We start from the raw sequence: 27,764 nt of genomic DNA, 5'->3' as shown, positions 1-27,764 counted from the left end.
CAGGTCTGGTTTAATGATCTGGATGGATAGGAATGAGAAAAGGAAATTTAAAATAGCTTTCGAGGCACAGATAGACACAAATAAAAATTTTAACCGTTTTTCAAAATCGATTGTATAACATTTATGCAGTTACTGTGGCCCTCTATAATTTGAATATTACTAATTTGAATGAAGTGTGGACTATAAAAATATCTCCCAAATGTCACAACTGCTTTTAGTGAAAGATGATAAATCATAGTTAGCCTGTTAAGCAATTGTGAAGCTTGCCCTGTTTCTCCACTCATGCTATAAAAAGGGCTCTTTTCCAGCTTTAATAATTGCTGTATATCATGTTAATTACACATATTACCTAATTTATTGTATGGAGACTCACTCCTAGGCATCCAAAATGCCATGGAATACCCTCATACAGCCTGTATTCCGTACAGAAATTCAGTATAATGCAGAACTACTTTGGACCCTTTTCAGATAAATGTCTTGAACTGAGTACCCAAATGACTTCACGTTTAGGGTAGCTTAAGCCTACATCATAGATCTCAGAGGATAGCGTCAGAGTGATGTTCCAGTGTCCCATTACCACCTATCATGAGAGCCTCAAAGTCTTAGTGGAGGTATAGCTTTGTGATTTTTATTTCCTTACATCTTTTAAATATTTACGTTATTCATAGATGTTCCCGCTTCTACCTTTGCCTGCTTTTTCTCATTGACTCCCAGATAACCTGTTTCCTAATTCTGTGGTTCACGGAGATGTCAGTAGTGCTGATGAAAAAGATTCATGAGGTTTACCTGCTTTCATTTACTGATGATGATGGCGGTGGCAGTGGTGCGGATGGTGGTAACAGGGGTAGTAGTCCTGCAGCTGCAGCAGCAATGGAAGGTACCACTTGTGAATTAGTTACTTACCGAGTGCCATGCAGGTAATCGACAGGCATTATCTCATTTATACTTCTCAGAGCCTGTGGGTGAAAGTTGTAACCATCATCCCCATTTTACAGAGGAGAAAACTGTGAGAGTCTAGAAGGCATTTCAATGACTTGTGTAAAGTTACTGAGACAGTGCAAAAGGTGGGAGATGGACTGACTTCGAAGTCTGTTTTCTTTCTGTTCAGCCACATTTCATTTCCTCTATCTCATCACTCAGCTTGGAACAGCTAATGGACTCACTGGAGCTAGGAAATGAATAATAGGGGCAGAATTCATCCAAGTAAGTTTGTCTCAGTTGATGGAAATATAACCTTGGCTCTGGTTGTTGACATTTTGTTGCTCAAGAAATGCATAGATTTCTGATGTGAACTTGTCCTTTGGAACATCGTGGGGGAAAGCTGATCAAATCATTACCCCCATCTCAAAGTAAATCCATTTAAAATATCTTTAAAGCATCTGAGTCTGCAGCTTTATGTAGGCAAGGGCACGTCTGATTTTCTGGTAAAGTTAGAGTCAAAACTTCATGAGAGATTTTGGTGGAGCTGTGGCAGGATTGATCTGTGGTAGTGCTGAGGTGGCAGCCAGCTGGAGTGGGAACATCGGCATAAGAATGCCTTTGGAAATTAAACATTGTAATGAAAACATTCTTTTGAAGGCAGGTTTCCAGGTGTGCTGTAAACCATTCTAGGCTATAATTGAAATATAAAAGAATCTTCAAAAGCAGTGATCTATTTTTTGGTGATTGTTGTGCTAATCCTGAAATCCTAGCATGAATTAATATAAAAGATGGGATTGGGTGCATAAAAGTACCTGTTTTAATCATTTAGCATGTTGTTCAAAACCAAACTGGTTTAGGCTTCAAGTCTAAGGGTGAAAATCTCACTTTCATCTAACAAATCCCACCATAATCTGCCAAGAGCAGCCACCAGGGGCTCCTGCAGCAGCTGTGAAGAGGCGATCCTTCCTCTCTCAAAGCTTGATATGGGGAGAGATTTGCTGCAGTTCGTGTATAATAAAGTGGAAGAGGATGATACTTTTTAAAGCACACGAAAAGAGTGAATAAATTCTTGGTTAAAATCTGGTACTGTATGAAAATATTCTACAGTGCAGAAGCTTTCAGTTGGCAGGCGGTTTTGTCTTAGGAACTGAGTAATAAGTTACGTTGCAGCAGGTGCAAGAGCGGTGTTGGTCTTTGCCAGTGTGCTCCATGTGAGATCATGAAGCAGGCAGAAGGCACACAGAAAAGGCAGCCTTCAGATATCAGGGGAAAAGTCAGCACTGTCCCTTCCCTGCGCGACTCTCCTTTACCTCACATGGGCCCATGGGTATCAACAAGCACAAACAGTAGTAATGAGTAGGGATAATGCATCTGGATGCTCCATGTACGTTACAGTAGTGTGTGGTTGTGGTCTTTTTAAATTTGTCCCAAAGTCAGATGTCAAAGCTGGATCCTGTATAGGGGCCGGGGAACCCAAGGTGGGATAGAGCATGCTGGAGTCTCGTTTCGTGTGTGGCCTTGGGATGCTTGTGGTGAGCATGAACTGATGCTGTTTTACCCTTTTATCTAGACACACTACTTTGGCCTTTGGTTTCTCAGCAAGAGCCAGCAAGCACGATGGGTGGAGCTGGAAAAACCTCTGAAGAAACATCTGGACAAATTCGCTAATGAGCCTCTGCTTTTCTTTGGAGTCATGTTCTATGTGCCAAATGTGTCATGGCTTCAGCAAGAGGCCACAAGGTAGGTACATTTTCCCCCTGTGTGCCATATAAGGGTGTTGACTAACTGTGAAGCTTCCAATGAAGTAGATGAGCTGGTTGATTTAGGGGTGTGTGGGTGTGGGTGCGGGTGTGTGGTGGGGGAGAGGTTAAAATAGTTGGGGGTTGTTTACTCATTGCCTTGCAGCTTTAGACTTTTGGTTGAATCCATGTAGCTAACTCCAGCTGTTTTCTGTAATGCTGGTAAGGCAGTAGGGATCCTGAGCCAGGCAGAATTTCGTCTCTAACAGCATGGAAATACTCATTGGAGACTGTGAGTAAAATAGGCATGCAAGAATTTAATAAAAAGGTAATCACCTGGCCAGGCGTGGTGGCCCATGCCTGTAATCTCAACACTTTGGGAAGCTGAGGTGGGAGCATAGCTTGAGGCCAAGAGTTCGAGACCAGCCTGGGCAGCATAGCGAGACCCTGTCTCTACAAAAAGAAAAAAATATAAAAATTAGCTGGGCATGGTGTCTTGTGCTTTTGGTTCCAGCTCCTCAGGACACTGAGGTTGGAAGATCACTTGAGCCCAAAAGTTCAAGGCTGCAGTGAGCCGTGATCATGCCACTGTACTCCAGCCTGGGCAACAGAGTGAGACCCTGTCTCAAAAAAAAAAAAAAGAAAAAGAAAAAAGAAAAGAAAAAAAAAGAAAAGGAAAAAAAAAATGAATTCTGTTTTGTCCACCCTTTTCCTAAAAGTATCCCAAAACAAAATGTAGTATCAGACTTCAAATTTGAAGATTGGAAAGGTAACTGAAAGTGGGAGTAAAGTTAAGGAGGAAAATGTTGCGAGAGCAAGAGTTTTGATGGTTGTCCCTACTAAATAGGAGGAGACAAGAAGCCAGCAGTAGAGGGGAGAACCAGGTATTGTTCCCACCCAGCTACTCAGTGTCTGCTTTAGCTTGGAGAAATCGCGTGCTGCCTTTGAAATGATGTTTTCCCCTCTCATCTGTAAAGTGAGGGATTTGTGTAAGTTGATAAAGCATGTTCAGTGAGTGGAATAAGTGCATTTTTTTGTGTGTTAGTATAGTTGATTTATTGGTAAGAGTTTTCCATTAAAATACCTGGGAAGTCTCCTCATCAAATGGGTATTTCTTGTAGGAAAAGGAATCACATAAACCCTTTGCTTTTTGCCTTTTACCCGGACCTTGTCATTATGAATGCTTGGGAAGCAATGCGGGGACATGCTTTGAAGAAGGAAGAGTATTCTGATTTTTGTGTATTTTTTAGAATTTAAATTTCTGATATAAGGATGCACTTGAAAATTTTAAGTATATTTTAAGGCAATATCCTGCTTTTTTTTTTTTTTTTTTAAATTTGAGACAGAGTCTTGCTCTGTCACCCAGGCTGAAGTGCAGTGGCATGATCTTGGCTTACTGCAGCCTCCACCTCCCAGGTTCAAGCGATTCTCGTGCCTCAGCCTCCCGAGTGACTGGAATTATAGGCGCTTGCCACCACACCTGGCTAATTTTTGTATTTATAGTAGAGATAGGGTTTTACCATGTTGACCGGGGTGGTCTTGAACTCCTGACCTCAAATGATCTGCCCACCTTGGCCTCCCAAAGTGTTGGGATGGCAGGCGTGAGCCACTGCGCCCGGCCTCTGCTTTCTTTAATTTGGCTTATTTGTTTTTATTTACTTATTTATTTTGAGACAGTGTCTTGCTCTGTCACCCATACTGGAGTGCAGTGGCCCAATCATGGTTCACTGCAGCCACAAACTCCAGGCCCCCGCAATCTGCCTGCCTCAGCCTCCTGAGTAGCTGGGACTACAGGCATGTGCCACCAAGCCTGGCTCAATTTTTTTCTAATTTCATAGAGATGAAGTCTCGCTGTATTTCCCAGGCTGGCTTGAACTCCTGGCCTCAGGTGATCCTTCTACCTTGGCCTCCCAAAGTGCTGGGATGACAGGCATGAGCCACCTTGTGTCTTCTTTTTTTCACTTGCTTTCCTTTTTAAAAAGAAAAATCAAAAGCTATTGTAAATACATGGCGTAATTGCAAACAGAGGCTGTGAGTTAGCTTACAGCCTGATCCAGAAAACCTAGTGTTCAGTCTTTCATGTGATAGACATTTAAAGCACTGTTTGTTGCATACCATTGTTCCCTGTTTTCAAGTTAATTCACATATCTAAGTTCTTCCTGTACAAGAAATTATTAACTCCTCAAAATGTGATGATTTCCGTTGGTTTTTGCATCCTCCTTGAGTACTTTACACGGTGCTAGGAACACAGCATTAAGTTAATAAATACTTGCTGATTCTTGGCTCCCGGCCATTAAGTGCAAGATAATGAGTGATGAGGGTGAAACATGGACTAGAAGTTAGTGCATCTTGAAAAAAGTTCCGTCTGTAAGAAAAGTGAAGTATTGTTAGTCTAGACAGACCTATCCTGTAAGGCCTATTGGTGAGAAAGAGCAGTTGAAATAAAGAGGGACTCAGAAATTATGCTTTATGAAGTTAAAAGAAAAAGGTTGTTTAAGCTTAGAAAAATTAAGTCTTACAAGGGCACAGTAGTAGCTGCCTTTAGATATTCACAGACTCTTGTAGGATGGGGAATTCTTTGTCAGCTCTGGAGCACGAAATTAGGGTCTAAGTAAGTGAAGTCCAAGGAGCCAAAGAACTCTGACTGTTTGGCTCAATGTAGGAATACAGTTTCTAATAACTAAGCCATCTAAAAAGGGAACAAGACTTACAAAAGGGTGAGAGCACTGGTCTCGGTGAAAGTTGTTGTGTGCACTAGGTAGCCTATGTGGTATCCTGTAGAGGGAACCACCATATTGGGTAGGATGTTGGAATAGATCAGTGGTTCTCAAAAGACCAGGGCCTGCTATATCATAGTTACCTGGAGCACTTATTATAAATATGATTCTAGAGCCGTACCAGAAGTCTGGTTGTAATATCTAGGGCTGAATATCAAGAGGATGTTATTGTTTAAAATGAATAGTATCCTCTGGTGTTTCTGACACTCACCCAGCCTCAGGAATCAATGAATCAGTTAATCTCTAAAACTCTTTACAGTTTTAGATTTTCCAGGGAAATAAACTTAATGCTGCATTGTTTGACTGTCAATATTTGCATTCATAGACTAAAACAAAAGGTATTTAAATTTCAAAGAGGGACGTAGAGAGTAAAAAGTTTTGGTAGTGGTGGTTATTAAGTGTGGGATTTAGGAAGGACTTTTCTTTTTCCTTTAGAATTTCTTTTTGCTTAGTTAGCCTGGTTTATTTCAGATGAAGGTTAATAAGGAGGAAAAGAAGTGTTTTCCAACACAGGATTTTGAAGCAAACTGTGCTGCTGACATTTGATCAGAAAAACTAACAAAAAATTTTAAACTTTGAAAGATATTTTTAGATTTAAGCACTGGAACTAGATTATATAGATTTCAGGTCTAACCAACTCTTTATGGCAAAGAATGCTGAAAGTTAGGAGTTGGATTAGCATGCAGCATTTTGTCTGTGCGTGAGTGTGTGTGTGTATGTTTGCAGCATTACAGAAATTTTTGTTGCCTCCAAGGGGCCCTAAAACTGGAATGTGCCAAGGGGTGTCAGAGTGAGTAACAGATTTAAGCTGGGAAGATGGAGGAACATGAGAAAAAAAAAATGTAAGAAATAAAAGAAAAGTTGTTTAGGAAGAAAAGAAAAAAAAGGAATTACATCTGTTTGGGAAGGTTGAGGGCCACCGACAACAATCAGGTGTGATTCAGCAAGACATGCCATGAGTTGTAGGCTTATGGACTAGAGAGTAAAGGAGATCTGGTTTGGACAGAATAATATTTTTAAATGCTTGAGTTTTCTCTATGTGGTGTTGGAGATGGACAGATGAGCTGAACATGAGGTGAAAAATGCTACAGTCCTTAAGAGCCTTTGGGAATCTCAGCCTTCTTGGGAGGTTTTAGCAGCATCTGAGGTCCGAACTGAATATTGAAACTGCCTTCCAGGCAGCTCAGCCAAGGGGAAGCAGTGGTGGTGGGGCAGGATTCCAGAGGAATGTTTCACAGAAGGCCCCAATAGCATTCATTAGGAGCGGGTTAATGACTAACTCTCCAGTCATCCGCTGTTATCCCAGTTACCAGGCATCTCAGGTGGAGATGGGCTTTGACATCTCTCAGAGCACCTGGGATCTGCAGTGTCTGACACAAAACAGTTAGTCTTTGTGATGCCCTGCAGAGTAAGATATTTGCATAGATTAGAAATAGAAATCTGTCTTTCATTTGCGGGCAACCCTTTGGAGGAGGCAACCATTCAACCATCTGTGCTGAAAAAATAAGCCTTTGTCTGGAGCCAACCAAACTTGTTTTCACCCAACACATGTTTGCAATGATTTGGCTACTTCTGTTTGAGAACAGGTTCTATAACATTAGTCATGACCAGCCATTTCTTCTCTCTGAACAAGGACAAAGAGTCTAGATTAATACTCTGGTTGTTTTTTTCCTCTTTTTTTTTTTTTTTTTTTCCTGTGTATGTGACTCCATATATATATCAAGACACAGAAGAGTCAAAGGAAGATATATTTAAAAGCTGTTTATTTAATTTATTGTGCCAGAGAATCGCACCCCTGGAAATTTTTAGGTCAATAGTATATTCAGAACAACACAACAAAAATTTGAGAATGACATTGATTGCAATTTGTTTAATAAAGTGATTGGCTTTATTAAAATTATCAAGTCCAAATTGGTTTAAATTAGAAAATTAGGAAGCACTGCTTTTTTGACATTAATTTGACATACTGTGTCTCATCTGCTAGATATGACTTTTGAGGGGCAAGTCCCTTCATAAGTGAGAGAAACCTGTCAAGACACTGTAATTGTGTTGGATAAGAAATAGATAACTCAGGCCCTACTTTAAGGTGTTAATTGAATGAGAAAACAAAAGATATTAAAAGGAAAATACACACAGGGGTACAAATAAAAGGAAAAAAGAAGAAATCCCTTAATATTGTTATAGAAGTGTTAAAAGAAAACTAGTGAAAAGAAGGACACACTGTAATAGACAGATGGGGGATGAGTCATGAAACCATAGGATTTAAAGAGATTAAGAACCACTGAGTTTGTTAACCCCACTCCAAGCTGTAAGATTTATTACCTTGGGGCTTTGAAAATGTTAGTTTTCCCCTGTTGGTTAAAATGACTCAAGGGATGGGACCACTGTAATTTTTTCCATTTTGCTTTGCTTCTCAGATTCCTTTTTGCCAGCTTTTCTGTCCAGCAAAGGGACTCTTGCTAGCAGTTCATCTTCCCCAGCATGTTCGTTCTCCTGACTCAAAGGAAATATTTTTGTAATGTGTTTTAATGATTTGCATAGCAACAGGCTCGTTATAAACACATGGTTTTCACATTTTTCTGGACACGGAAAGAAAAAAGATGGCTTGTGAGAGGTGGATAAATTCTTATTCAAACAGAAGGATACTTAATAATAGCAAGGGGAAGCCAGAAAATTGCTGGCCAAGATCACTGCTTTTAGTTTAGATCTGGGGTTTTTCCAAGTCTTCCTTAAGCAAGGAAGTCCCTCTTTAATTTCTTTAATACTAAGGAGAAAACTTTTAAAAGAAAATGTAATTTTTGAAGAGTGAATTTAGGCTATAAACTTCTAAGTTGCTGAGTACATGCATGGTTTCTAAAATTTTAAATTTTGAGGTTTTTTTTTTTTTTTAACCAAAACATGTTTGTCTTTGCATTACTCACGTTGAATGTTATGGTTGCACAGTGCACAGGAGCTTCTAATTGTCCTAATGAGGTCAGATAACATTTCCTCCTTTGCCAGGACATCTTAGTAGCTTACCTGTTTGGGTGGAGCTGTCCACGCTATTAATGGTGAGCACTCTACAGAATTGACAGAGTGCAACTACTGCTGTAGCCAGCACACTCACTCCATTTGCCAAGGAAGATTTTAGTACACTCTTGTACATCTGGCGGAGACATCAGGTCCATAGGACCTGTTCCAAGTACCCTCTGTCTGGTGGGTGCTCTGTCTGTTTTCGGTGCTTCTCAGCAGCTATAGATATCCCCTACTCTTAGGATCAGTGATCTATTGTACATCTCCCAGCTTCCAAAGTCCTTGGCTACCAGGCTGTATTCTAGTCAGTCAGGTAAAACTGCCTAGCAGTTATCACCAGGAGATTTTAAAATACTTAATCTCTGTATGGGTTTGCATGGAGCATTCTTAAATGTTAAAGATAGTTCCTGTCTGGGAAGAACCAAGTGGACAAGTTGTCTTTCAACCAACTGAGAATAAGTGCCCACAGTTAAAACTGTGCTGTTTAGGTACCAGAAAGAGGGTAAGTGCATTTCTGTGTGTGAAGTGAATGACAAGGGAGTTAGGTTAATGCATTTTTAAACTCTGATGGGGGTCCCCTTTTTCCAGTTACACATTTGGGCCTATGGCATATTGATGGGAAAGCCAGACTTAGTGAAGCTATATATCTTCATAAGGGTTAAAATGGTGTTTTGGTATGTGCGTGTGTGTCTCTATGTGTGTGCGTGTGTGTGCTTAAACTAGGTTTCAGGAAGTGACCTTACAAGTAGCTTTCTTCACCTTTTCTTTCTTGTAAATACCAATACTTTTCCCCCTTCGACTCCTGCAATCTGCCTTGTGTGCTGTTGTAAACAAGTTAGTGTTCAGCCACTGTTTAAAGTATCTCTTTTAAAAGCTCTAATTATGGTAGTATTTCCATTTCCTTTTACAACACCCTTTATTTTGTTCCTCCAGTTCTTTTAGTTCTTTTATTATTTTGAAATGTCATTTTAATGGATATTTAAAGTCTACCCGTGGGCTGGGATATAGGGACTCCCTTCAAGTCTTAAGATTCAGCATGAATTCCCTGTGGATAATATAATTTGCTGAGAATAGCAAATTCTCCTCCTGGCCAGCTCTAGCTAGTGAATGGGAAATTGTTCTCTTTATGTTGGTTATTGAGAATGGAATTATTTCTGCCAGATATTTTAGATATTTTAAGATGCAGTTGATATTGGGATCTAATCTCAAACATTCTGTGTGGTTAATGTAATGTACAATGTGATGAGAGAAGATGGCTGTCTGTAATAAACAGTGCAGCCTTGGAGGGAAGAAGAATTACCTTCCCAAAATGAGATAAGTTGATTGTCATTTGCATTGTTTTTTATTTCAACCTTTATTAAGTACCTCTTCTGTGTTAGACACTTTGCTAGTTAGTGGGAATGTAGGGAATGTAATAACAGGTCTCAACTCCCCACCTCCCTCCCACTCCCACCACAGAGCTATATCTCCAAGCAGCTTTTATTTCATTTCCGTGTATTTGATTTACTAGAGATTTATTTGAATTTGTCTTTAAAGTCTACATTGCTGACACTGTTTACTTCCAGGAGAAGGCTATGCCACTGCTTTGGTGAAACCCGGGGCAAATGTCTCCTGGGACCAGAACCAGCTTCATGGGTCTGTGACTTGCACGGTTAGTTGCACAGTACCCCATGCTCAGAAATGCCCTGTAGTTGGTTTAGTGCTCTGCTGTTGCCATCCCAAAATTTTTGGTTTTTGAACACTGGACCCTGCATTTTCACTTTGCACTAGACTCTGCACATTAAGTAACCAGCCCTTCCCAGGACAAGGACAGCCTCCTGTTCCTCATATGCGCTCTGCTTGTTCTGTTGTTATCTTGTGATTTATTCTTAAATATTGGTGGATTTACTGATTTGAATCTACTGTTATGGGTGTGATCAAATAGAAAAAGTAAATTTAATAAACCCTCAGGGGAACAAAAATAAAATTTTCACTGTCTTTGCAAGTAAGAAAATAGAAATGTAGCACTGGTAACCATTTCTGCTCCTGGACCTGACTCACTGGGAAATCCTGGCAGGAATTGGGGAGGTGTGGTTAAGTCAGTTTGATTTCTTTTAGGAAAGCTGATTGGATTAGCTTGTCTTGATCCTCAACTAGGATTTTCTTATGTTTTACTGTGAAGAAGATGACTCTTAAGAAAGTTTATACTTTTCTTAATTAAATCTAGACTATACTGTAGTGCCTACTTCATAGTACAAGTTGTCCAAATACATGAAGTTGCTTCTTGTTTGTTTCTTTGCTCTTAAGAAAAAGATATGGTGTGAAAGATATGCAGTTAGGCCGGGCGCGGTGGCTCACGCCTGTAATCCCAGCACTTTGGGAGACCGATCACCTGAGGTCAGGAGTTCGAGACCAGTCTGACCAATGTGGAGAAACCCCATCTCTACTAAAAATACAAAATTTACAGGTATGCACGGTGGTGCATACCTGTAATCCCAGTTACTAGGGAGGCTGAGGCGGGAGAATTGCTTGAACCCGGGAGCAAGAGGTTGTGGTGAGCCGAGATCACCCCATAGCACTCCAGTCTGGGCAACAAGAGTGAAACTCTGTCTCAAAAAAGAAAGAAAGAAATAAAGAAAGAAAGGAAGTAAAGGAAAGGAAGGAAAAAGGAAAGAAAGAAATGCAGTTCGGTAGTTAGCTGTTGAGGCAACCTACTGCTACTGGAACAATGAAGTAGAGACAAATAAGATGAAGTTAACTTAGCTGTAAACATAAACTAGCTGTTTCTCTGATATTCTTTCCCTTTAGGGAAAACAAGTAGTAAAATAAATCAGTGTTCTTTTGTAATATCACTTGAATTAACTCATTATTTATTGTAGGTACCTATAATGAAGGGGAAACTCAGAATTTCAAAAGGAAATAAATCAGACGCATTATTCATATTTCAAAAGAAGTCTTCATGTAATGTTTGTGTTCTTTAATGCATCTGAGATGTTTGATTGAGATGCTTTATAAAGTAAGATATGCTTATATGTATGTTTTAACCATTAGAAAAACAAAGTTTACCAAAAAAAAATAGGTTGAGCATCCCTAATTCAAAAATTCAAAATCTATAATGCACCAAAATCGAAAACTTTTTGAGCACCAACATGATGCTCAAAGGAAATGCTCATTGAAGCATTTAGGATTTCTGATTTTTGGATGAGAGATGCTCTACTGGGTAAGTATAGCCAATATTTCAAAATCTGAAATCCCAAACACTTCTTGTCCCTAACATTTTGCATAAGGGGTACTCAATCTGTTTAGTATACTTCAAAGAAGTGATAATTTTATTATTATATCTTTAAATCATATGGTTAATGTGTTTATTAGTATTTGGTCTATTTGGAACTTTTCTCAAAAGCAAACAAAAATAACGTGCTTCTGTTGAGGTATTTTGAAAATAAGTTCTTAAGCAGAGGTATTGGTTTTTATCCTTTGTGAATTCCTTGATTTTCAAAGATACATTTATTCATTTGTTCATTCATTCATTAATTCCAAATTGTTCTTTATTCGTGTTACATTGCAGGACTGAGAAAGATTAAACAGTTCAGCCCATGAAATCATAAAGGTTTGTAATAGAGCATGAGTTAAAATAGTCTACTTTTTCTAAAACTTGAGTAGAAGACGATGATGCCATATTGTAGTGTTTACCTTTAACAAAGGTGTGAAAAGAAGGGGAAAAAACACCAGAAGCTATGTGAAGAGGTGTTTTGTCATGTCGAAGCATGCAGGCTGTGCCTTATTAATTTTTAAGAGACACCCCCTTCCCCATAAAGGATTCTCAAGATTGTAGGGGTATCATAATGGGTGGGATTGAGAATGGGGTGTTAATTTCAAAAATGGATTTAAAAAAAAATCTTGACGTTGGAAGAGGTGCAAAGAATAGATGTTTTATAATCGTTTGCTCTACCTTTTTCCTGAATATCAGCATTGGGACATTCAGTTCCAGTGGAGTGGGTGGAGAGAGAGGAGGGAAGTGATAGATGGGCTACATCCACATGTTAAAGAAACTCACAGTGTCTGAGCAGCAGCAGAATCTAGAAAGCACAAGAATCCAAAACCTCAAAACCTCCCCAGCCTGAGGATATTATAGTTCTATGTGGTTCTGTGGAAAAATGTAGTTGCGTTCCATCACCGGATATAATGTAACAGTAGTAGTCATGGTAGCAGCTAACATTTATGTGCAAGATGCTTTGCTAAGTATCTCAGATTATTATCTTTTTCAGTCTTCACTAGAACTCTATAAAGTGGGCACCCTGAAAAAGAACTGTTTGTTTTTTTAAATAAAAGAAGTTTTTCCTCTAACAAGTGGAGTAGATTTAGGTCGTCACATAAATGGAGTCTTTTACATTACTTTGTCAGAGAAATACATCCGTCCATGCCTTTTATCACTGGCTTTATCAGAGTACCAGGGAGTTTAGTTCTATCAAAAAGTCAACAAAGAAAGCCAGAGGGCTGACCTACCAGTAAGATCAGAGATTATAAACTAGTACTGTGAGGGCTGATTCTGGTCTTCAGGTGGGTTTTGTTTCACCAGGATCCTTTTTGAAAGAACTGAATTGGGATGCCTTGCAGAGAGGCATGTGCTGTCTAACTGGCCCTAGTTCTCCACTCCGTAGGGAGTTACAGTCAGCAGCATTTACACATTCATGTGACCTGCCGGCCTTGTAGGTATTTAGGTCCTGACTTCTGATACTTGCACTTTCTGTATAACTTGAAGTGCATCTCAGTACTCGGGTCAGCCTATACCTCTTCATTGACCCAGCTGATTTTATGTCATTCAGTGTCCAGCTGTTTTAACACTTTAGCTGCCTATAACAGACTGTAGATGGTTGAGCTGAGTGTGAGAGTATAACTTCCCTAAGTGCTCATTTGAAAACTTTATTTCTATTTAAAGATCACTCCAGAGGGCTAGATTTTATGTCCCTGTCAACCTTCTATTGCAGAGCCATGGCTCAAATTATTTAGATTTCCTCTCTTTGTTGCTCACAATATCTGTCTCATCTCTGATTACCCATAAAAGGTTCATGCATAGAAAGAGTAGCAAGCATCTTGTAGGCCAATAAAGACATCATTCAAATCTTAAACAAACACAGCCTATTTGAGAAAGAGCCCTTTGCCTTATATCAAGACAGACCAGAATGATAGAGTTTTATATCTAAATATGAAACCCCACATATCCACAGATCACAGAGACCAGTTGCTTTGTTTTACAGATGAAGAAACTGATAAACAGACAGATAAGGGGACTCTGCCCATAGTCACACAGCTGTTTAGTGACAAGCCTGGCTCTTAAGCTGGTTCTGGAATGGTTTTAGGTGAACCAAGCATGCTGACATGGGAGAGCCCATAGATAGGATTTATTTAAACGTTCAAAAAGTCCTTGCCAATCTTCCCCTCCCCTTCCCTACACCCCCACTCCCCTCCCCCTCCCCCTCCCCTCCCCTTAGCTGTAACAGCTAAGACACACTGTGGAATTGGAAGGGATGAGTTTTGTCAAAGAGAAGGAAGTCGTTTAGACAGAAGAAACAAAGGGTAGAGGGAAACAGGCACTTCTTTGAGTGAGTCCTTTAAATAGTGACCATTATGTAGAGAGTGGAACTAAAATGGGTTTTATTTAACGTCTTTATCAGTGATCTCCAGCCCTGGGCACATAGTGAAAGTGCCAAGCTTTCAGATGACACTAAGTCCTTTAGAAGGGTGGAAAATTGAGACATTGCAAGTAAACAGTAGAAAGGTGTCAGCAGGTGTCAAGTTACCAGGTGTGACTCAAATAATGATACTGCTTTCTGGTGTACTTTGTAAAAGCAGAGGAGGAGTAATCATAGCGGGACATGTTGCAACATGTTTCAGTTTACAGCCTCCTAACTCTCAAGGTCAGCTCGTGAATCTTGTGCTTGCAGCTGGGGAAAGTGAGTAGACATTTCGCCTGACGTTTGCTGCCAGCATAAAAATGAGTTACCGTTATTCAGAGCAAAGCCCAGCAACTTTGACGTAAGTTTAACTGAAATGCGAGTTAGACACATGGTCCTTTAGTAGAAAATCACAGAGATGAAGCAATGTTGGAAGCAAATGCTTTTGACCAGCATAAATGTTTTGAAGAAGGTAGAAAAGATGTTTACGACAGTGACTAATGTGAGAAACCCATAGGTCTAAGGAAAACATGAAAAGGTCAGTAATTTGGATCCTTGCAATAAAATGGCCAACTGTGAAAATATAGCTACTGATGAGGATACTGATGGAAAATTTGAAGCAAGTTATATATCTGCTCGAACTCTGTGTGTTTTGAATGATTGTCGAAATCAGCAAAGAACTAGTATTTTGGTTTAATCTTCAAGGAAAATAATAGCTGGAAATAAAACAATATAAAAACAAAACACTACAAAGGAGAACATACATTAGTTTAGTGTGGGAAGTAGGAAAAAAAGAAAAAAAGAAGGAGAATGGATTTGAAGACCTCACTCTCTGGTGTTTATTTCTTGCTCAGGCTCTGTAAACTCCCCAAAATTAAATTCTTGTGTTTAGAATCAGGAGATGATGCTAGCATAGCTATTGTAAGGATGAGTTCAGAAAGCACTTGCCACTGTGCTCAGCACATAGTAGGTATTCAAATAATGTTGGTTTTTTTTAAACAAAGAAGATATACTAGAAGGTTGCAGGAAACTGCTGCATCCCTCAGAGAGCTGTGCTGGTATCAGTCACCTGGCAGAAGATTCTCTGTGACCCACACTAACCAGAAACATAGGGGAAGAGCATTCTGGGAAATGGAGTGCAGCCTAGTCAGGTTGAGACATTACAATGCCACAATGCCACTATGAGGCTTTGTACATTATTAATGATTAGTAAAACCCAAATCACTGTAAACCATACCCTACTAGAAACTCTGCTGAGTACAAATTTCCTACTGACTCATGAGTTCCAAAATTCAAAATTACTCCCCCAAAACAAATGATTTGATATTATTGAAGGTAAGTTCAAATTTGTCCCTAATTCTCTCAGGCAATTCCCAAAAGTGGAGTTGCAAAAAATAATTTAAGCAAACATTTTGTGTTGTTATCATAGACATATATTTCCCCGGGAGGTTCCCCGCCCTCATCCCAGTCCCACACGAGGGAGCAGATCTGCTGCAGAGGACATGGGCTAGTCCCGTGTCCTGTGCGGAGTGTGGGAAGGCTAAGATTATCAGGCCCGTCCGAGGAGACAGGATAAAGCGGGCCTTGCCTCACAGCTTGCCAGATGGTCAGAGCAGCTGTTCAGAACAGGGAAGCCAGGTTGGCTGCCACAGGACGGGCCAGGCTGACCCAATGGTAATCTCACAGTACTTGTAACTTGAAGAGACTATAGTCTGAAAAGATAAACAGATTCCAGTGAAAGATTATTTAAAGAGATGATGGACCCCTGATGAGTGACACTTATTTAAAAAATAAAAGTAAGACATGGGGCCTGTTGGTTCTTTGAGTGTGGGCTTCACATTACATGCATCAGTATTGCCTGTGGCATTTAAAAAAAAAAAATAGGTTCTTGTACCCCAGTCCTGACTCCCTGAATCAAAATCTGTTTTTGTTCATTGCCACGGGTGAATCTTATCATTTAAGTTTGGCTAAATAGAAGACAACTGTATCCTGATGTCTTTTCAGCTGTAGCTGGTCTTTTCTGTTAGTAGATGGATGTTGGAGAATCTCAGGGGGGATTTTGGGGAACTGGGAAGGAATTAAAGAGTTGCAAAGCTTGAAACATCTGGTTCAGGCTGAGGAATTTAGAGAATACATGGCACGGTCTTATTTAGTAGAAAAATTGTGGGCATCTTGCTGGGGATCCTAGAAGGAACAGAATGGAGAATCCAAGGTTCTTCTATAGCAGTTTTGTACAGTTGATTGTATTTCCTCTCTTTCAGAATATTTTAGCCTTCTAGGTAGTTAAACTTCTATAATGCACAGTAGATAATGCATAATATAATGAGTAATACATCTCCTAAATAAGTGTAGGGGATATATTAAATACTATTTATTGTGTAAGAATTTAGCCTTTTGTGCACCCTTTATTTATTAAATTTATTATTCCTATAAGAATAATAATAACTGGCCTGAATTATACTACTCTAGGACCCTAAAACTTTAAACATGACTTCCCACTGTTTCTGCAGGCTTTGAAGTTACAGATTGAATTTTAGTTTTTAAAGTGAGAATTTTGCAAAACTGAGAATTCTACACATGGATTTCAGTAATTCTTTTGCCACTCTCTGATTTATTCATTTTTACTGCATTTAGGTAAGTGTAAGACGAAATAATAGGTAAATTAAGAAAACAGTAAAAGAATTTCAGCCAAATAAAATTCAAGGTTGTGAAAACATTTTTTCTATTATCAGTTTTTTGAAAAAATGTTATTTCTGGCACTGGTTCATGAAATACTTGATTTCAACTCCCAACTAGAAGTACACTATATTTAAGTAAAAAAAAAAAAAACAAAAAAAAAACAGAGAGGCTTGGTTCTAGATAGCAGTTGTCTTAATTTTCCAGACATCTGCTGCTACTTCCTTACTATACATTGAGAGATTTTGTGTGTTGCATTTGCATACATGCAAACACACCCATGATTTTATGATGTGCTGACTCTTGTTAAGAGTACTTGAAAGCATTATCCTGAGATCTAATATTCTGACAAACTTGTTTCTTTTTGAGATGGAGTCTTGCTCTGTCGCCCAGGCTGGAGTGCAATGGTGCGATCTCGGCTCACTGCAACCTTTGCCTCCCAGGTTCAAGCAATTCTCCTGCCTCCGCCTCCCCAGTAGCTGGGATTAGAGGTGCCCACCACCATGCCTGACTAATTTTTGTAGTTTTAATAGAGTAGGGGTTTCACCATGTTGGCCAGGCTGGTCTCAAACTCCTGACCTCAGGTGATCTGCCTGCCTCAGCCTCCCAAAGTGCTAGGATTACAGGCATAAGCCACTGCACCCAGCCCTAATAGTCTTTAACCAAAATTTTCACACTTATTTTTAAAAATATGGTTTGAAAATATTTTATCCACCACAAGTTGGAAATTGCCAGGTAAAAGAAAACTGTTTTTTTTTTTTTTAAACTTTATTTTAGATCCAGGGGTTCTGTGTGGGTTTGTTATATAGGTAAATTGTGTGTCATGGGAGTTTAGTGTACAGATTATTTCATCACTCATGCAATAAGCATAGCACCTGATAGGTAGTTTTTCAGTCCTTACCCTCCTCAAGTAGGCCCTGGTGTTTGTTATTCCCTTCTTTGTGTCCATGTATGCTAAATGTTTAGCTCCCACTTAAAAGTGAGAACATGTAGTGTTTGGTTTTCTGTTCCTATGTTAGTGCACTTAGGATAATGACCTCCACCTGCATCCATGTTGCTGCAGCGGACATGATCTTGTTATTTTTTGTGGCTGCATAGTATTCCATGGTGTATATGTAACACATTTTATTTATCCAGTCTACCACTGATGGACATTTAGGTTGATTCCATGTCTTTGCTATTGTGAATGGTGCTGCAATGAACATACATGTGCATGTGTCTTTATAATAGAATGATTTATATTCCTTTGGGTATATAACCCATAGTGGGATTGCTGGGCCAAATGGAAATTCTGCCTTAAGTTCTTTGAGAAATCGCCAAACTGCTTTCTGCCATGGCTGATTTACCATGGCTAATTTGCATTCCCACCAGCAGTGTATAAGCATTCCCCTTTCTCAGTTATTTTTAGACTTTTAATTAATAGCCATTCTGACTGATGTAAGGTGGTATATACCTCATGGTGGTTTTGATTTGCATTTCTGTAATGATTAGTGGTGATGAGCATTTTTTCTTATGCTTGTTGGCCGCATATATGTCTTCTTTTGAAAAGTGTGTGTTTGTGTCCTTTGCCCGCTTTTTAATGGGATTGTTTGTTTTTTCCTTGTTAATTTGAAAATCTGTATTCTTTACACCCAGTTCACTGAATACTTTTTTTTAAAAGGGTGTCATGAACTATTTAACCATTATACTCTAAAGCAGGCATTTTTCCTTTCTGGGTTAAAATGATTATTTTCTAATTTAGGACATTGTATAATTATAGTATAATTATAACTAGAATATGATTAGAAATTCATTTAAAGCTTTGAACATCTGAAGAATGGTGAGTTGAATTACAGATATTCTTGCCTGTTGCTGTTATACTTGCATTTTATCTCAACACACACACACACACACACACACACACACACACACACACTACAGGACTGAACCATTTTACTTCTTTTCACTCTGGCCCAACATATAAATAATTGATTAGAGAGCATTAAAGTAGGTGAAGGGAATCAGTTTCACTTTCGATCATGAGAATAAAGTACTCCTATATTTTTAATTGTCCAGATCAAGCTTGTCCAACCCGCAGCCCACGGGCCACATGCAGCCCAGGATGGCTTTGAATGTAGCCCAACACAAATTCACGTGGACATTGTACAGATTCTCCTCTTGTGGCTTTCACTTAAGAAACAGAATTTTGTAAGGATAAGCACATTTCAAATCATCAAATTGAATCCCTCTTTCAAGAACCAGTCTTGTAGTCACATGATTATTGACCAGGGCAAAGAAGCCAGGAATATGCTTTTTGAGTGGCATCCTCTGCCACATCCTCCACTAAACATGTTTAGCCATGGCTTCCCTCCCCTACCCTGTGTGCAGCCCAAAGACCGACTCCCTGTTCCACTCTCAGTTCTTCCACCTTTTCTCTGGGTCCTCAACACTTCGTCTGGGGTGACTCCAATTTCATGTCATTTTCGAATATCTTTAATATCTGCTTCTCATAGATTCCTTGCTTTTGATTTCCAACCACACTTTGTTTTTTCTATATTAAAAATTAACCACAAAGTATTTCATAATTTTATACTTCCTAATTACTATTGAATATCTCTATTACCATTGGATGCCTTTTCTTTTCTTTTTTTTAATTTGCTTTCTGTTAACTTACCCATTGCTTTCATCAGTTTTTATCTGTTCCTTCTTGAGTCCTTGAAAAAGCATGTCCATCATCGATTTTGCTTATATTTGCCTCTTGAAAGTTACCAGAGGACACTGCCAGCCCTGAGCCAGGGGCCTTTTCTCACTTCTAGACAACATGAGACATGGAGAGCCCTCTCCTCAAAATCCTCTCCTTCCTTGGCTTTTGGTGACCTTCACCTTATCTCATCTCTGACCTGCTTATTTTCTTTTTTTTTTTTTTTTTTTTTTTTTTGAGACGGAGTCTCGCTGTGTCACCCAGGCTGGAGTGCAGTGGCCGGATCTCAGCTCACTGCAAGCTCCGCCTCCCGGGTTCACGCCATTCTCCTGCCTCAGCCTCCTGAGTAGCTGGGACTACAGGCGCCTGCCACCTCGCCCGGCTAAGTTTTTGTATTTTTAGTAGAGACGGGGTTTCACTGTGTTAGCCAGGATGGTCTCGATCTCCTGACCTCGTGATCCACCCGTCTCGGCCTCCCAAAGTGCTGGGATTACAGGCTTGAGCCACCGCGCCCGGCCGACCTGCTTATTTTCATCTTCCAATCTCTAATTTCCTGGAACCCTGTCCTTCTTCTAAATTTTTCTCTATATTTGCTGTGCAATAGAGGTTAAGTATTTTTAGCCTTTAGAAGTAATTTTTTGGGTTTTTTTGAGACAGGGTCTTACTCTGTTGCCCAGACTGGAGTGCAGTGGCACAATCACAGTTCACTGTAGCCCTAAATTCCTGGGCTCGCGTGAAACTCCCATCTCAGCCTCCCAAGTAACTGGGAACACAGGCATGCATCACCACGCCTGGCTAAATTTCTTGATTATTATTATTATTTTTTTTGTGTGTGTGGAGATAATGTCTCACTATGTTGCCCAGGCTAGCCTAGAACTCCTCGGCTCAAGCAGTCCTCCTGCCTCAGCCTCCCAAAGTGCTAGGACTACAGACATGAGCTACCACGCCCAGCCCTAGACGTAATTTTTGACAAACGTGGCCTAATTTTGTACCATTTACCCACATCTTATTCTTGATTTCTTAGTGACAGAGGACAGTCATTCATTCATTTATATACTGAATATCTGCTGTGTGCTGGGAACTGGATGTATAAGCCGAATACAGCCTTTTTCTTAAGCGTATATTTATGGCCCCTCTAATTGTTGTTACATTCTTGCTTCAGCGTCCTCAGAGTGGTGATGACAACTATTTGTCAATCATCTCTACCCACAATACTCAGCTCAATCTTTGTAGGAACCAGAACGGTAGACAGTGATGAACTGTTACTTACTTGCTGTCTTCTCTTGACTTTAAATCCTCCGTTAAATATCCCATTTTTCTATAAGTAGCTTCAAGATTCTTTCACTGTCACAAATTGAAAATCTGTCACCTGACCTCCCTCTCCCCCCCAATGTCATTTGTTACACTAGACCCCGACAGTTCCTTCAGGCTCCTCCTCTGCTTAGTAGACATTTCCATACTTGGAGTCAAATTGTTGTCTTTGTGCTAGTAGTCATTTTTTAAGAGAGGCTTTTTGGTGAAATATAACATATGCACAGAGAAGTGCAAAAATGGAAAGTGAGGCCGGGCGCGGTGGCTCACACCTGTAATCCCAGCACTTTGGGAGACCGAGGTGGGTGGATCATGAGGTTAGGAGATCGAGACCATCCTGGCTAACACGGTGAAACCCTGTCTCTACTAAAAATACAAAAAAAAATTAGCTGGGAGTGGTAACAGGCGCCTGTAGTCCCAGCTACTCGGGAGGCTGAGGCAGGAGACTGGTGTGAACCCGGGAGGTGGAGCTTGCAGTGAACCAAGATTGCGCCACTGCACTCCAGCCTGCGCAACAGAGTGAGACTCCATCTCAAAAAAAAAAGAAAAAAGAAAAGCGTACAGCTCCATGAATCTTTGTAAAGTGAACACACCCATGCAGTCAGTCCCTACATCAAGAATCAGAGCATCACCAGCCACTCAGAATCTGTCTTTGTGCTCCCTCTCAGTGTCTATGGATCAGGATAACCATTATCCTGAATTCTAATACCATATATTAGTTTTGCTTTTCTTTAAATAAAAAACAAAAAACTTTTTAGGTAGAGTAATACAGTATATGCTCTTTGATGTCTTACTTCATTGATCAACATTTTGTGAGTCATCTATATTGTTGTGTATAGAGATCATTTATTTTCGTTGCTGCATAATATTCCATCAAAGGAAGACATACATTACAATTTACCCATTCTACAAAGGACATTTGAATTGTTTACATTTAGGAGCTATTAAGAATGGAACCGTGTTGCTGTGAACATTTCTCGTACATGTCTTAAGAATGGAACCGTGTTGCTGTGAACATTTCTCGTACATGTCTTATGGACAGTCTCACACAGGCTCTGATGAATGTACTTATTTCTGCTGAATTTGCATATGCTAGTTTAAATCAATAGTTTTCCAAAAATTGTATTACTGCCAGCAAAATGAAAAGCAAATTGTAAGGCTGAGAAATCTTAAATACTTGATCTTGTGTTTTTTTTTTTCTTTCTTTCTGTATTCAATTTGTTATTCATTATGCAAATGTAAGTACCTTTTATGTTTGAGGCCCTCAGGGGATATCAGTAATCATAAAAGCAAGTATCCTGGCATTTATTCAGTTGCAAATCCTGTTGATCTTTTTTTTTCTTCCTTGAGACAGGGTCTTGTTCTTTCATCCAGGCCTTAGTGCAATGTTGCAATCATAGCCCACTGCACCCTCCTGGCCCAGGAGATCCTCCTACCTCATCCTGGGTATAGTTGGGGCTACAGGCATGTGCCACCATGCCCGGATAATTTTTTTTTTTTTTTTTTTTTTGGAGACGGAGTCTTGCTCTGTCACCCAAGCTGGAGTGCAGTGGCCGGATCTCAGCTCACTGCAAGCTCCGCCTCCCGGGTTTACGCCATTCTCCTGCCTCAGCCTCCCGAGTAGCTGGGACTACAGGCGCCCGCCACCTCGCCCGGCTAGTTTTTTTGTACTTTTTAGTAGAGACGGGGTTTCACCGTGTTAGCCAGGATGGTCTCGATCTCCTGACCTCGTGGTCCACCCGTCTCGGCCTCCCAAAGTGCTGGGATTACAGGTTTGAGCCACTGCGCCCGGCCGCCTGGCTAATTTTTAAAAACTTTTTTTGTAGAGACAAGGTCTCACTGTATTGCTCAGGTTGGTCTTGAACTCCTGGGCTCAAGCAATCCTTCTCCCTTGGCCTCCCAAAGTGCTGGGATTATAGGTGTGAGCCACTGCGCTTGGCTGATCTTTCTTAATATTAACAGTAATGATGACTCCTGATATTTCATGAGTGTTTATGGCCAAGCACAATTCTAAGCTCTTCATCCCTGTTAACCGATTTAGCCCTCGTAACCACTTTTTGAGTTAGTACTGTTATTCTGATTTCACAGAATAGGAAACTAAGGCACAGAGAGGTTGAGTAACTTGCCCGCACAGTTTGAGTACATGACAGAGCTGTGATCCAAGCCTACACAGTGAAGCTCCAGAATCCACACATTTACCACTATGTGCTGTGCCTTTCCAGTTAAATCCATTCTAGCCCACTCTGCCCCCAATTTATGTCTCCTCACCTCCAGCCTTAAATACAATGAGATGGTAAAGAGCACAGGCTTTAGAGTCAGACAGACTTGGATTTGAATTCTGCTGTGCCATTCACTCTGTGTGTGACCTCAGGTGAATTATTTATCCTTCTTAAGACTCAGTTTCTCCATGAATGAAAGAAGCTCTTGTGAAGATTACACTGATTAATAGAAAAGCACACTTTGTAGTACCTAACACTATCATCATTATTATTTGACCTCCTAATTAGTATCTGTACCACCGATTTATATAATGTGGTGTACATACCAACTCTAAAGCATCCTTCTAAAGGACTGCTTTCATCGTTTTCCTTCCTTTGTCAAAAATATATAATGTCTTACTATTGCTTAGAAGATAAAGACAAACATTCGGAGGCATTTGAAGCATGGCAAGCCTCTATATTCGTTTCTGTCTTCTGCTTCCTTGCATAGCCCTATTTTACTTGTCTGTGCCATTCAGTGTCTCTGGACACCCTGGGTTTCTCACTTCTTCCTCTCCTCTTTGCATTAGTTGAAGTATCTCCCTTTTCCTCTTTCCTTCTTGCCTTAGAAGCCTCCTTTGCCTTCCAGACTCACCTCTGGGCATTCATTTAACACGTTAATTCTTTCCTAAGTATAAGGCATTCTGCAATATACAGAGTGACGCAAAATGTCAGCCCTGTCCTGAATGGGATTTTCAATCTTTTTGGGTAGATTAGATGGTCACATGAAAGTATTTGAGCAACATAAGTAGTATGTTTTGGATGCCAGCTGGAGGTACCTTTCATGGGTGGAATGCTAAGGAGGAGCTTTGGAGGCGGGCATTATTCAGTGATCTCCAGAGAAACAGAACTAATGAGATGTGTATGTAAATAGGGAGAGAAACTTATTGTAAGGAATTGGCTCATATAAATGGGGAGATTTGACAAATGCAAAATCTGCAGGGCAGGCCAGCAGACTGGAGACCCAGGGAAGATTTGCAGTTCAGGTCCAAAGTCTTGCTTCTGGGTGGTCCATCTTTTCTCTGTAAGACCTTCAACTGATTGGACGAGGCCTACTCACATTGTAACAAGCATTCTGCTTTACTCAAAGTCTACTGATTTAAATGTGTTAATCTCATCAAAAAATACCTTCACAGAAACATCTAGAAAAATATTTGACCAACTATATGGATATCATGGCTAGCCAAATTAACACATAAAATTAACCGTGACAAGAGATGTCCCTGTGGTGAGTCAGCATTGTTAGGCAGGAAAACAGCCTGGACCAGGGGCTATAAGCCTGTTTTCTCCCCCAAATACCCAAAGAGGTAGCTCCCATCAGTATCAAGGGCTCACTGATGGATGAGTGGAAAGTGTGAAGGGAGAACATTCTGAGCCGAGGAAATTATGTAAGAGGAGAGGAAAATTGCAGCGCAAAATCCTCAAGGATACCTAGAATGTGGTAGGAAGCAAGTAATTGTAGCACAGATAACCCTGGATTGATATTTCCGCTAAAGAATTTTTTAAAGTTCGAGGTTTCCCTATTACTGTTGGGTCACACGTTCACAGGATGAAATCTCCTTCTGTATCTTGAAACTAAGTCATGCAATGTCTTCTCTAGAATTTTAATCTGATGAGGTCATTAAGGAAAAATATTTTCTAAATCTAGAGTTCCCAATGTGTTCATTATAAAATGAATTCATTTTTTTCTTCTCATAAAACCCTATGTTTTGAAAAAATGTATCTACTTTAGTACTTACTAAAATTATTTTGTCAAACACCATATATTGATCCTTAGCATGAAGTGAGTAGTGTAACGTAACACAATTTTACATAATTAATATTCTAGTTGGCTTGGACAGTCCATTTTGGGCAAAGTATCAAGGATTTTTCATTCATTGTTCGTGCATGCATTCAATAAGTATTTACTTGAAGACGGTTTGGGGGATAAAAAAATAAATATTTACTGAGCATCTGTTGTATGCAAGGAAACTTCTGGTTACTGGTAATACAGCACTGAACAAAACAGATTAAGTCCTTGATCTCCTGAAGGTCACCTTTTTTCATATATTTGTAGTAGTTTATGACTCTGTCAATGTTTTCACAGAGTTCAAATTAAGAATTATAAAAGCATGTAGTACTGTAGTTATCTGAATCATCAAAATCAGCTACCAAATTGTATTCTCTCAAACAATTGTGAAACAATGTATTTTAATTCCTAAATAATAGCTTGTTTTCATGTAATATTATTACAGACCTCCTTCACTAAGATGATAAATATATAGAAGATGGTCATGTGAACGTATCTATTTCTGGGTGGTAAACTATAAAGGGGTCCATTATGTTTATTCTTATTTGCATATACTTATGATCATATTCTTCTTTAGACTTAAATCTGTGATCATGACTTTTATGAGGAAATCATCCTGTCTATAAGCATGATCATGCCTTTAAGAATTGATGACAATTACACGGAACGGGCTAACATGAAAAAGTGAGGCAATACTTGGGATTTCATTCTGTGAGGAAAATGTACTGGACTTAGTTTACCAATGTGAAGTCGGTGGTGGCTCTAGATGAGTTTTCATAGAAACAAGAAACTTTAAATGGCAGAAACGCATGACTTAGTAACTCTGTTATTAATTGCACTAACTTATTTTTTCTCCCCAGTCTTTTTAGTGCATGCCTTTTGATAAAGTTACACTGGAAAGACCATTTTTAATGTTACTAAAAATGATGGTGTTTTTAAAGTATAGTGATTTGATAATAGGACTCAAGTGGGAAGAAAGGAAATACCCTTTACTTGGGTCTTCCAGAGATTTTGCTAGACCCTGGGTGAGAGCAGTGTTTCATTTCCCGATTCCTACCACCTGTCCACTTATTCACTGCACGTTTACTACATGGTCTCGTTGCCATTCTTCATCTGGACTCAAAAATCAAATAATAGAAATCAGATGGAAATATGTGTGGACTTCATTCTATAAAGATAGTTCTTTTACAAAAATAGGAGCCAGAGGATTTGAGGGACAGGGAAGAGGAAGAAGATGATAAAAAGAAAAAGGGAGAATCCATTATTATGTCAAAGATACTTCCTTTTTTAAAATGATTGGATCAAATGTTTGACTGACGTGGTTTGATGACTATTTTGAACGTATAGGTTTTAATGAAAGATTATGTGGTTATAATTTTTAAAAGACCGTCAAATCCATTTCCCCCAAATCTATTTTGTCTGTCCGTTTTCAAAAAGTGAGAAGTCTTTATCTGAAAGGTTTAGTTTAGTTGCTCAGGATTCTTTCTCCCATACACCACATCCAGCCTTCAAAATATGTCTAGATTCTGACTACTTCCTTCTGTGTGCACTGCTAGCTCTCTAATCCAGGCTGCTGTCATTTTTCCTGGCTGGCATCTCCGCTTCCACCCTTGCCCCTCACAGTCCAGTGTCTACAAAGCAGCCAGTACCATCTTGTTAAATGGGTATCCGTTTGTGCAGCTCCTTTGCTCAGTACCTTCTTTCCACTGGTTTGCCATCTTAGAGGAGTCAGAACCCTTACTGTGCCCTGCGAGGCCTTTTGTGGTTTGTACCACTTCCTGCCTTTTCTGTCAGCCCAACAATTCATCCTCTTGCTCACTCTTTGCTACACTGACCTCTTGACCATTCATGAATGCACCACACTAGCTCTCCTGAAAGCCTTTCTACTTGCCATTCCCTTTGTTTGAAGCGAAAACCTCCATCCCCCAAATATCCACAGTGCTAGTTCCTCATTTTTTTTTTTTTTCAGATCTTTGTTCAGAGTTTGCTTTTATCAGAGAAACCTTTCTTGACCACCTCCTACCTTGTTACTCTCTGTGTCTCTTGCCTGCTTTTTTCTCATTGGACCTATTGTTTATTTACTTGATTTTTGCTGTCTTCCCCACTAGACTGTGAGCTCCATGAGCATGGGTTTCATTCACTGTGATATCCCTAGTGCCTAGAATAACTCCTGGCATGTAGTGGGTGCTCATTAAGCTTTTGTCAAATGGATGGATAAATAAATAATGGAATATATGTATATGTACATTTCTAATATTTTACCAGTAAACTAAGTAGGTTTACTTTTTAAATAAAAGTTCTATAAAAAGATAAGAAATCATTATACTAATATTAATAGAATCTGACAGCTTTTATAATGATTTCTACCCAATAGATTTTGTGCTGGTTTTATGAACGTATTAACAGATTTTAGGAGGCCATATATTTTCTGCAATCATAATTTTTTTTTTTTTTTTGAGACGGAGACCCGCTCTGTCACCAAGCTGGAGTGCAGTGGCACGATCTTGGCTCACTGCAACTCTGACTCCCTGGTTCAAGCGATTCTTCTGCCTCGGCCTCCCGAGTAGCTGGGACTACAAGTGCGCACCACCATGCCTGGCTAATTTTTGTATTTTTAGTAGAGACGGAGTTTCACCATGTTGGCCAGAATGGTCTCAATCTCTTGACCTTGTGATCTGCCTGCCTCAGCCCCTCAAAGTGCTGGGATTACACGCGTGAGCCACCACGCCCAGCCTGTAATCATTTTTTTTTTGGTTTGTTTTTTTAGGAAAAGCCCGCTGAGATTATTTTATTTTATTTTTGTTTTGAAAGAGAGAATTTGAATACCTACTTAGTACTTCTTTTCTGGAGAGTGCTCTCCTTTGAATATGGTCTGATGCCCACAGGGTGTGCCCCATACAGCCACTGACTGCCCCAAACTGGCATCCTCCCTGGGCTTCATGCCCCT

The 27,764-nt window shown here is 39.8% G+C and overlaps 1 protein-coding gene across 3 annotated transcripts in view; it reads left to right on the top strand.

Annotated features, from left to right (window-relative positions):
* The window catches only part of PTPN14 (protein tyrosine phosphatase non-receptor type 14), a 197,990-nt gene that overhangs the window by 96,779 nt on the left and 73,447 nt on the right, over positions 1–27,764 (top strand). For all 3 annotated transcript variants that reach the window (XM_065541676.2, XM_065541678.2, XM_065541683.2), the window contains one exon: positions 2,492–2,661. In XM_065541676.2, coding sequence (XP_065397748.1) covers positions 2,492–2,661 — 170 coding nt within the window. The remainder of the gene's footprint in view (positions 1–2,491; positions 2,662–27,764) is intronic.

Source organism: Macaca fascicularis, chromosome 1 (genome assembly GCF_037993035.2).
Source record: "Macaca fascicularis isolate 582-1 chromosome 1, T2T-MFA8v1.1".
In the NCBI taxonomy this organism is placed as follows: domain Eukaryota; kingdom Metazoa; phylum Chordata; class Mammalia; order Primates; family Cercopithecidae; genus Macaca; species Macaca fascicularis.
Note: the sequence above shows the minus strand (reverse complement) of the source record. Positions and strands in the feature narration are given on the sequence as shown.